Here is an 11,863-nt window from a genome sequence, read left to right on the forward strand (position 1 = left end):
CAAACACAATTGCATTTTACTGATGGCAATTTGAATGCACAGAGATACCGTGATGAGATCCTGAGGCCCATTGTCGTGCCATTCATCCGCCGCCATCACCTCATGTTTCAGCATGATAATGCACGGGTCCATGTCCCAAGGATCTGTACACAATTCCAGGAAGCTGAAAATGTCCCAGTTCTTCCATGGCCTGCATGCTCACCAGACATGTCACCCATTGAGCCTGTTTGGGATACTCTGGATTGACGTGTACGACCGCGTTCCAGTTCCCGCCAATATCCAGAAACTTCGCACAGCCCTTGAAGAGGAGTGGGATAAATTCAACAGGCCACATTTAACAGCCTGATCAACTCACTGCAAAGGACGAGGCAAATGGCGGTCACACTAAATACTGACTGGTTTTCTGATCCACGGCCCTGCCTTCTGTATTCCCAGTCATGTGAAATCCATAGATCAGTGCCTAATTAATTTATTTCAGTTGACTGATTCCTGTATATGAACTGGAACTCAGTAAAATCTTAGAAATTGTTGGGTTCATATTTTTGCTCAGTGTACATGTGTGAGAGTGTTCTACATCTTTGTGTGTGTAGCCATGTGTGAGATGATAAAGATCATGCAGGAGAACAGAGAGGTGACGTGCTGCCTGGGGAGCTCTGCCAACTTCCGCAATAGCTGCCTCTTCCTACAGAGCGACCTCAGGTACACGCTAAAACAAACGCATGTCACAAACACAGCAGCCTTTGCCTAGTTAATTTATAAATAGTCTTCATATCATCCATACATTCACTTACAACCACATAACATGACTGCTTCAGGCCTTAATGAAATTATGAAGAGTCACACACTGTTCCTCATAAACAAAGATAAATAACAACAAAACCTCGTGTCCTTCCCCCAGCATCGCCCTGGACCCCCTGTACCCGTCGCGGTGTTCGTGGGAGACGTTTGGCTACGCTACAGGAGCAGGGCTGAACGGGGAGGTGGAGGGTCTGTCTCCTCTCAGTCTGTCTGGTCAACTCAACACCCTGGCCTGTTCTGTCACCTTCCACCAGGGGGAGTCTGTCAGCATGGTCAAACTCATAGAACAGGTGAGACGCATACACTTGTGCACACAGAGATGCAATATATTTATTTTACGTGTACGATTCCCTTCAAGGCGCGTCACACCACGTACGGCATCCGCAAGAGCTTCCTGTTCCTGTTGCAGTGTCAGCTGACCCTGGTCCTCATCCAGGTGAGAGAGGACATGACTATCCTTAGCCTCGCAAAAGCATTCTTGAAATACTAATGCTCTTTTATCACCCCAGTTTCTCATACCAGCCTATTTCCTATTTATTTTTGATATAATAAAAGAGCTGAGGATGCAGAATATTTGATGAAAGTGTTGTTTGTTTCCCTGCCGTTGTGTAGTTTCTGGCCTGCCTAGCCCAGCTCCCCCCTCCCATGAACATCACTGATATCCTCTGGCTGTCCTGCTTCAGCTGTCCACTGCTCAGGTATCACTGCTACTAACCATATGGGTTTCAAACTCAAAATGTTATATAGTAGAACAGCATTACACACGATAACCATGTGTGTTGTGTTGGCAGTGTGTCATTCTTAGGAAAGCCACCAGAAAGTTCTGTGATGAACGTGGCCACGGGGAAGAACCAAGATGCCATCCCCAGAAAGGTACGTATTGTAGTTTACCCACACCGGCCCAGTTTTAGACATATTACTTTACACTAGACCGGGGCTGTTCCTGGAGAGCTACCGCCCTGTAGGTTTTCACTCCGACCCTAATCTAGCACACCTGATTCTAATAATTAGCTGGTTGATAAGCTGAATCAGGTTAGTTACAGCTTGGGTTGGAGCGAACCTACAGGAGGGGAGCTCTCCAGGAACAGGGTTAGAGAGCCCTGCTTTAGACTATGCTAAGTTTATATTGATTTTCATGATTGGCCAACTCTAAATATGCTCCCTTCACCTCTTCCAGTTCTGAATCAGATGTGTGTTATCTATCTTAGTCATGACATGTGTACCATGGCAGTCCATTTAACATTTAGATTTGTGTGTATCTACTTCCTGCAGACGCAGAACTACTTCCTGGGTTGTTTCCTTTTGAGGTTTGGCCTGACCGTGTGTGCCTACCTGCTGGGTTTCGGCTTCACGCTGCACGAGGTCTGCCTGAGGGCCAACAACCTGACCCTGGCAGAGAACACCACCATCAGCTGTACTGATATCCTCAGGGTCAGTTCGGCTCAGGACGCTCCCCATTGGTTCAGGGAGCTGTCCAACGGCCTGCTGCTCACTCAGAAAGTCATGGCTGGGTTCCTGGCCCTGCACACAGGTAGGCGGAGCTTTCTGTGTCACTCTCACCCCTGCATCTATCAAGTCCGGTATCCCAAATAGCACCTTATTTCCTATATAGTGCACTACTTTTGACCAGGGCCCTGTATAGAGAGCCACGGTTCATGTGTCTATCTTTACGTTTTATTTGATCTATTCTATTTCTCTCGCCCTCCTTCTTTCCCAGTGGTCATCTCTCTGAGCTATGTCCATCGTTCCCAGCCGCTGTGGAAGAAGAACCCCTTCAGTAACACCTGGTGGTGCCTCACTGTCCCCGTTGTGTAAGTGCGTGTGTAGCCTAACTGTTTCTGACAAATATTAAACGGCAGCTGCAATGGAGAAGGTCCAGCTTTTTTTGGCATCAACTGATACTCTTTTCTCACTCTTTCGGTCTTCCCCGCCCTTCCTCCCCACCTCCAGTCTGCTGGGTCAGTTGGTGCAGGCCACGGTGGACTACCAGCTGTGGCAGGACCGGTCGGCACATTTGACCTTTGACCTGAAGGACATCCCCATGCTGGCCTGGCTGCTGGTCTCCCTGTCCTCCCTGGTGGTGGTGCTGCTCAATGAGGCTGTCAAACTACACGAGATACGGTACGATAGAGGGGAGGAGGGAGAGGGGAGGAGGAGTGAAGTAGGAAGGGGAAAGGATGAGTCTTTTTATTGTTTTATTTAGCCTTTATTTATCTAGGCAAGTCGAGTAGGAGTGGTATGATAGGAGGGAGAGAGAAAGGCAGAATATTGTGGATGACCGAATGGTTGGTTGAGAGAAGAGGATTAGGGAAGGGACAGTCATGTGGGGCGAAAAACTGTTCCTATGTGTTGATCTGTCCATTCCTTCTGGCTGCAGGGTGAGGGTTCGCTACCAGAAGAGACAGAAGCTACAGTTTGAGACCAAACTAGGGATGAACTCTCCCTTCTGATTGGCTCAGACAATGAACAGAGGGGCGTGGCAATACATGCTGGGAACCAATCAGCCCTCTGGAAAATTGGAGGCACCAGAATCTGGAGTAGGTCGAAGTTGGTTCTAACTGCTGACACTGGGTCAGATCGTTTCTCATCCCTCTTGCTTGTTAGGATTGGAGAAAGGGTAATATGATCCTAGATCTGTGGTTGAGGGGAACTTCTACCTCAAGCTCATAATCGCACTCCTCCTCAGTGCCCATTGACCTAAACCCAGCACTGGCTCCTAGCAGGTAGCGCTAACCTCAACCAGACTGCCACACATGCTGGGTGGTTTATCACTGCGGTAATCCAATCTTTTTTGGGGGTGGGGGGGATCCTTGTTTAAATTGTATTATGGTATAATAGATTTTTTCTTTTTATATATAAAAGAAAGATCCCAAAGCATTTTTCTTTTTTACTTTTAAAAGAAAGGCAAACAAAAACTGAGAAGTATTTATAATATTGTGGAATGTTGCTGAAGGCCTAGGGAATGTTTTACTGTAGTCCCTGCTTGGGGATGGGGGGTATGCTCCTCCACTGTCACTGATCTATGAGATTGTCTCACACTGTATCACATAGGGATTATCACACTTCAGCGTGTTCCTCTTTTCTTTTGCCCCAATACCAGACAGGGTTTCCCCTAGGATTTTTTTCAGCAGCGGTGGCTAAGTAAACGTGGGGGGGTAGTTGGCTTGGCCAATGGTGTGGATTTAGAGGCCCTCCTCTTGGCCGCAGAGGCAACATTTAGCTGTTTTAAAGCAAATTTCCTGCAATTTTACAAATTTTGCCGCGGAGCGGAGAGAACATGTTACAGTTTTAAAGCTAATTTCCTATGGCTTATGCCATGTTCTTACGCTGAGTGACTCAGATAACTATAACAAAATCAAAGCCATGACATTTTGGGAATTTTATATTCTAGTTTTATTTTGGTGATTGTTAGTCCTCAAAGATGATCTATGTAAAATAATATTGCTCCATTATTATTTCTACATACATTATATCTGGTTTTAGTCGTTTAAGTTTACACTGAAAATATTTGACCATCCCAAAAATTATATACACTACCGTTCAAAAGTTTGGGGTCACTTAGAAATAAATGTCCTTGTTTTTGAAAGAAAAGCAACAAAATAAATAGTCCATTTAAAATAACATCAAATTGAACAGAAATACAATGTAGACATGTTGTAAATGACTATTGTAGCTGGAAACGGCAGATTTTTTTATGGAATATCTACGTAGGCGTACAGAGGCCCATTATCAGCAAGCATCACTCCTGTGTTCCAATGGCACGTTGTGTTGGCTAATCCAAGTTTATCATTTTAAAAGGCTAACTGATCATTAGGCTAAAACCCTTTTGCAATTATGTTAGCACAGCTGAAAACCGTTGTCTGAATAAAGGAGCCATAAAACTGGCCTTCTTTAGACTAGTGTATCTGGAGCATCAGCATTTGTGGGTTCGATGACAGGCTCAAAATGACCAGAAACAAAGAACTTTTTTCTGAAACTCGTCAGTCTATTCTTGTTCTGAGAAATGAAGGCTATTCCATGCGAGAAATTGCCAAGAAACTGAACATCTCGTACAATGCTGTGTACTACTACCTTCACAGAACATTGCAAACTGGCCCTAACCAGAATAGAAAGAGGAGTGGGAGGCCCCGGTGCACAACTGAGCAAGAGGACAAGTACATTAGTGTCTAGTTTGAGAAACAGACGCCTCACAAGTCCTCAAATGGCAGCTTCATTAAATAGTACCCACAAAACACCAGTCTCAACGTCAACAGTGAAGAGACGACTCCGGGATGCTGGCCTTCTAGTCAGAGTTGCAAAGAAAAAGCCATATCTCAGACTGGCCAATAAAAAGAAAAGATGAAGATTGGCAAAAGAACACGGACACTGGACAGAGGAACTCTGCCTAGAAGGCCAGCATCCCGGAGTCGCCTTTTCACTGTTGACGTTGAGACTGGTGTTTTGTGGGTACTATTTAATGAAGCTGCCAGTTGAGGACTTGAGGCGTCTGTTTCTCAAACTAGACACTCTAATGTACTTGTCCTCTTGCTCAGTTGTGCACCGGGGCCTCCCACTCCTCTTTCTATTCTAGGGAAACACACTAAGCATTTCTCAACAAGCAATCTCAAGGCTACTCTCTATAACCCAGCCTTTTAGCCAGATAATGAACATGGCATTTTCTAAACCAGAATGTAAGAGAATATATTTTGTGAATTTATTTTCTTTCTAACAAATACTTTCTTTGTTTCACACACATGCTCCGACTCCCGAGCTAAGCCAAGGGCAATCCTCCTGCTGTAATGCAATAAAGAATACATATTAATATAATGTACTTTGAAAAAGTACAACTGAATTAGTCTTGTTCAGGTCAGTTGTATTTGAAGAATGTGCTAGCATGCCACTTTGAAACTCATGTACTGTAGGAAAGTTTTGTTGTTTTATAATCATCAATCATCATAGACTGGTTTGATCCCTGTGTACATTCTCCCATCCTATTCTTCCCACCAGAGAACTGTAGTAAAGAGGGGACTCTCTTCAACTGTAGCTAACAAGGTTTTGTCTGTGGTGTTCTCGATTACAATACCTTCTAGAGCGTCCCAGGGTATTCTGAAGGTGCTTCATATCATTCAGTTGCCTTTTTACTAGCCCGGGTGCATGTTTCTGTATTGACATCAACAACGCACAAGCTGACTAAGTCCGGGATTCAATCAGATCACGCTTGTAGACAATGCTGCTTTCAAAGGCAATTTTACTGGGTTCGTGGAGTTTGCGTTTAAGGTAAACGCTGTCGATGTTGGCTCAATTGGAAATGACCAATGTCAAGCGCGCTAAAGCACGGTTTTGGATTGAATCCCGGCCTAAAAGCAGAAAGACTCACCCACCAGGCTTACCTGTCTGTTGGGTGATCAAATCAGTAGATCCGTTTGAACTTTTTTATCCCTGATTACGACTTTCGCTGTGTCCGAAATGGCACCCTTTGTACTACTTTCGACCATGGCCCCATAATGTTCTGGTCAAAAGTAGGGCACTATAGAGAATAGGGTGCCATTTGGGAAGCAGATTGTCATGAGTTGCCATTGCCCATGCAGCTTTTCCCTTTTATTTCTTTCTATCCTGTGTATTTATACGTTGTATTTATTTATTTGTTGATGCCTTCATTATAGCTGATGTATGTATCGTGTGCTGTCAGACAAACTGTCATGCTGCACAAACCGGCCTTTTCCACCGTGCTCTGGTGAATTACCTATTCAGGGCCAGGAGTTTTTTCTGACCATGTCATCTGACCGTGAGACCCAGAGTTGTTGCCTGGTTGGCTCACTGGGTCAGGAAAACCTCCCATCCCAAGTCATACTGTATATATAAATGGATACATTTTATCATGTGTACGCCATACCTGCTCTCTCTATTTTGATTGTGGGCTACAATGAAGGTAAAATGCTAAGTTGACTAGGAGTCTGTTCCAGGCCTATGATAGCACAAAAACATTGTGCCTAGGATTAACACCTTGACTCAGGGCGCTCGCACACTTGTTCCCTTCATAGGCTCCCTTTGATTGGAGTGTACCACAGGAGGTTGGTGGCACCTTAATTTGGGAGGACGGGCTCATGGTAATGGATTGTGCAGAATAGGTGGAATGGTATCAAATATGGTTTCCATGTGTTTGATGCCATTTACACCGTTCTGGCCATTTATTATGAGCCGTCCTCGCCTCAGCAGCCTCCACAGGAGTGTACGTACTTACTTTTTAAGTACACTATTTCATAGGGTAGTTAGTAGTTGCATAATCTGATAAGAGATGTGTGTGAGGAAGATATCATGTAAAAACACTGATCTAATATGTATCCTAGATACGGTCGTCTGGTAACCGATTTTGTCTTTTATTTTATTGCTCGGAGACCACTTGAACTAAGCCAGTCATTTTTTATAAATAGTAAACTTACATCTGTCTCCTAATCATTCATACCAGGGGGCAATGAACTGTGAACTCTTGTATATATTGTGTAGCATGCTAGCCGCTAATTGTATCCTATCAGGTCCAGATGGCGAATGCAGGGCTGCTGTTGGATCAGCCGATGGCGTTGGGACTGGGACTGGAGCGTAGTCGGCCGGTGGGTTTAGGACAGGGCCAGACGCTGTGGCGAGGTCAGGGCTAGTTCTTGAGGACTGCAGTTGATGCTGGCATCAGGATCAGGGTCAGCCGACTGCAGGTCCAGAGAGTACATGGCGCTGGAGGCTCTTGTGCTGGATGGGATGCCAACTGGGACTCTTGCTGGAGAGTCGTCGTGGGTGTCAGGTCCAGGCCGAGCAGGTCTACAAGGGCAGCAGGTAGTGTAGGGACCAGCACCAGAGTTGAGTCCGGTTATGGCTGTCCCAGGAGTGACAGTAACCTGGTCCCTAGCACATAGGTGTGAAGTGGCCTTCTGCAGCAGGACAATAGATGGGTTGGTTGTTTAGCAACAAAACTGACGCGTGCAGCTATGGGTCAAAACAGACAGGATTGACTTAGGTTGTTGACAACATGTAAACTAGATTTTGTCTACGATGTTTGTTGAAAACCTAAATAAATGTTGCACAATGAGCACTCGTTACAGTTGTTGGTTAGTTAATTTTAGCCATATTAGCATTCAAATTAAATCAGTCAAAACACCTCAAAACAAGACATGGTAACAAGAACAAGATGAAACTAGCTGAAACGAGTCACGTACGACTCCCCACGTGGCAGTTTCTTGTCATTGTTAGTAGCCATCTGTCCATCCAGAATCACAACCTCTCACAGATTTCTGCCCCATTTGAAGCGTGCGCATCGTTTTCATGACGTTGTTCGCTAGTCCATCTATAGACTCAGGCTGAGGTCGAGGGTTGGTAGCCTATCTCAGCTGTAAGAAGTCAAAGGTTGTCTCCAAGTACCAGGGCCAGAAATATGTTTAACAGTAGCTGGGGTCAAATGTAACACCTAAAAAATAAACCAAATTCACTTATTTCATAAACATTCATGTTTTTTTAAGATATCATAAACGTATGTAATGATTTTGCAACAAATGAGTATTTCTATGTACGTAACCAATAATTACAGTATGTTTGAGCATGTCCATTCAGTTCCTCTCAAAACATCTAAATAGTCTGATCGTTCCTAGACTACTGTTTACAACTTCTTTGGTACGCTAGTTAGTATTTGTATAATGCATGTAAAAATCACTTGTTTTCATAATTTGGCTGCTTGGCTCAGGGTCATTTTTAACACTGCTTTACATTTGCCCCCCACCTAGCAACCATGACAAAACCTCATGTGCCTATCAAGAGACAACAATAGTGTCACATGTCAATGTTCAGCCAGTATATAGTGATGAAAATGATGCTAGTTTGAATTATTGGACCGTAAAAGAAAAATACAGCCGATTGGGGTGGGGGGAAACTACATTCACCCCTAAAAAAAAGAAATTTGCCCATAAAATGTGCAATGAGTGAGATATTTCGCTGTGACTTTTCAAGCAGGGAGAGACCTTGCATGGGCATGCACTGTGTGAGTTTCATCACAGCAAGCTTGTTTCTGTTTGGAGAAATGCAAGGTGTTACAATTGACCCCCGTTACAACTGCCCCCAGTTTATCCTACCGTTATTGAATGAACCTAGCTTACGAGGGAAAACAGATGTCTGAAGTAAGCAGCTGAATATGTCGATTTTTATACACTACAGTAGAATGCATCCACACGTTGCACATACAGTACATTTCAATGCATTGTTTTAATTTTCCATTTGATATCATTGCTTTGAATATATGCATGAATAAGACCTTATGGATGCCCAGTCTTGGTCATGATAATATTGTTTCAGTTTGAGTATGTAATGTGAACTCAGTGGAACTTGGGACTGCAGGTGTCGCTAGTGTTTTTTCACCACACTGACCGACCTAGACACCTACCTACTTAACCCTCTTCTTCGGCCCAGCTCCAAATCTACCCCTAGGCACGTGTAGATCTGAAAGGATTGGATCGGCATGAGCAACACGGCGAAAAAAATCCATGTTGCTCATACCTATCCAATCTTTTAGAAAGTTCACACCCCTTTTTCCACATTTTGTTACAAAGTGTGATTTAAATTTTTTGTTTTTGTCACAGATCTGCACAAAATACTCTGTTAAAGTGGAAGAAAAATGATTATAAAAGAAAAAGAAACCCTATTAAATCGTGATTAGATTCAACTGACTGAGTCTTTCTGGGAAAGTTTCTAAGAGCTTTCCACACCTGTATTGTGCAACGTTTGCCCATTTTATTATTTAAAAAATTCTTCAAGCTCTGTCAAATTGGTTGTTTATCATTGCTAGAAAATCATTTTCAGTTCATGCCATATGCAGATTTTAGTCAAAACTGTAACTCTGCCACTCAGGAACATTCACTGTCTCCTTGGGACTCCCGAGTGGGGCAGTGGTCCAAGGCACTGCATCTCAGTGCAAGAGGCTATAGTACCTGGTTCGAATCCAGGCTGTATCACATCCGGCCGTGATTGGTAGTCCCATATGGCGGCGCACAATTGGCCCAGCGTCGTTTGTGTTTGGCCAGAGTCTGTCATTGTAAATAAGAATTTGTTCTTAACTGATTTGCCTAGTAAAATTTCAATAAGCAATTCATGTAGATTTGGCCTTGTGTTTTTGGTTATTGTCCTGCTGAAAGGTGAATTCATCTCCCAGTATCTGGTGGAAAAGGAGACTGAATCATGGTTTCCTCTTAGATTTTGCCTATACTTAGCTCCGTTTCTTTTTTTTAATCCAGAAAAACAACGCAGTCTTTAACAATTACAAGACTACCTAATAAGATGACACAGCCACCACTATGCTTGAAAATATGGAGAGTGGTTCTCAGTAATGTGATGTGTTGGATTTGCCCCACACATAGCAAGCTCTTTGTATTCAGGACAAAAAGTTAATTGCTTTGGCACATTTTTTGCAGATTACTTTAGTGCCTTGTTGCAACCGATGCATGTTTTGAAATACATTTATTCTGTAAAAACGTCCTTTTCACTCTGCCAATTAGGTTAGTACTGTCGAGTAACTACAATGTTGTTGATCCATCGTCAGTTTTTTCCTATTACAGCCATTAAACTCAGTTTTAAAGTCACCATTGGCCTCATGGTAAAATACCTGAGTGGTTTCCTTCCTCTACCGTAACAGAGTTCGAAAGGACTCCTGTATCTTTGTAGTGACTGGGTGTATTGCTACACCATCCAAAGTGTAATTAATAAACTTCACCATGCTAAAAGGGATATTCAATTTATTTATTTTTTGCGCATCTACCAACCTGTGCCCTTTGTGAGGCATTGGAATATCTCCCTGGTCTTTGTGGTTGAATCTGTGTTTGAAATTCACTGCTCAACTGAGGGACCTTATAAATATCTGTATGTGTGGGGTGCAGAGATGATGTAGTCATTCAAAATCATGTTAAACACTTATTGCACACAGAGTGAGTCCATACAACTTATGTGACTTAACCTAATGTTTACTCCTGAACTTATTTAGGCTTGCCATAGCAAAGGGGTTGAATAGTTACCTCAATACAATTTTTTTATTAATTTGTGTTAAAAAAAAAAAATCCACTATGACATTATAGGTTGTGTAGGACAGTGTTGAAAAACATCTCAATTTTAATCTATTAAATTCAGTGTAACACAAAATGTGGAACAAGTCTAGGGGTGTGAATTCTGGAACTCTGTCCATGTTCATACAAATGCTTGAAGCTGAACCCTGTGTCGATTGACTTGCTGTGATTGATTATTTGTTGTGGTTCACAAATGTATATTTTGTCTTTTTTTTTTTAAAGGTCTATTAATGTAAAATGATTTAAGATTTTTTTTTCAAAAGTTGATTTGTGAATCGATTGTCAATAAATATGGTATTTTAAAATAAAACAGTAGGCCTATATGAGTTTATTGATTCCACCTAGCTTTGTATACCACATGAATTACAAGCATACAATGCCCGTAGCGATACAAAGGGACGTTGTGGTGTTCAGATAAAGGTGGCTGCTTGAGGCTTAGAGAAGGACATTTTGAGATTTGGATAGAAGGCACTTATTCAAAATGTCTTTGAATAACAATACATGGGAGTGCAACTATTTTATTCAACACAACAAAACTAGATAAATGTATAAGTTCAATATACTACACTGACCCTATAAATCAGAGCTGTGGCCTATACAGCCTTCAGAGTACAGTCAGATTTGCCTCTTCTCCCATGATACAGGACACACATTAGACAGAGTAACCTAATGGGGTTTAAAGGTCTTGGATGGAACGTCACTGTCCAATTATCTACAGTCCGGTCCAAAAGTGTTGGCACCCTTGATAAAGGGGAGGAAAAATGACAAAGAAATGACACAAATAGGGAGCTATATTGTATGCAAAAAAATATTATTATACTAATACAATTGCTCAGAAAAATGTATTTCTCAAAGACAGGGGTCATAATTATTGGCACCTGTTTTCAATACCTCACCTTGTGAGGGTAATGGCACTGAGCCTTTTTCTAAAGTGTTTTATGAGATTGGGGAACACATTGTCTGTGTGTCTGTGTGTGGAATTGTTTGTTTGTTACGTG

At 42.7% G+C, this 11,863-nt stretch overlaps 1 protein-coding gene across 5 annotated transcripts in view; it reads left to right on the top strand.

Moving 5' to 3' along the window:
- LOC129829058 (transmembrane protein 94-like) overlaps positions 1-4,945 on the top strand; it is a 35,168-nt gene extending 30,223 nt beyond the window's left edge. For all 5 annotated transcript variants that reach the window (XM_055890517.1, XM_055890516.1, XM_055890519.1 and 2 more), the window contains 9 exons: positions 591-699; positions 899-1,088; positions 1,157-1,234; positions 1,411-1,496; positions 1,590-1,671; positions 2,071-2,329; positions 2,516-2,609; positions 2,749-2,919; positions 3,176-4,945. In XM_055890517.1, the coding sequence (XP_055746492.1) occupies positions 591-699; positions 899-1,088; positions 1,157-1,234; positions 1,411-1,496; positions 1,590-1,671; positions 2,071-2,329; positions 2,516-2,609; positions 2,749-2,919; positions 3,176-3,248 (1,142 nt within the window). In that variant the 3' untranslated portion in view covers positions 3,249-4,945. The remainder of the gene's footprint in view (positions 1-590; positions 700-898; positions 1,089-1,156; positions 1,235-1,410; positions 1,497-1,589; positions 1,672-2,070; positions 2,330-2,515; positions 2,610-2,748; positions 2,920-3,175) is intronic.
- Positions 4,946-11,863: the final 6,918 nt, after the last annotated feature.

Source organism: Salvelinus fontinalis, chromosome 30 (genome assembly GCF_029448725.1).
Source record: "Salvelinus fontinalis isolate EN_2023a chromosome 30, ASM2944872v1, whole genome shotgun sequence".
Classification (NCBI taxonomy): Eukaryota; Metazoa; Chordata; class Actinopteri; order Salmoniformes; family Salmonidae; genus Salvelinus; species Salvelinus fontinalis.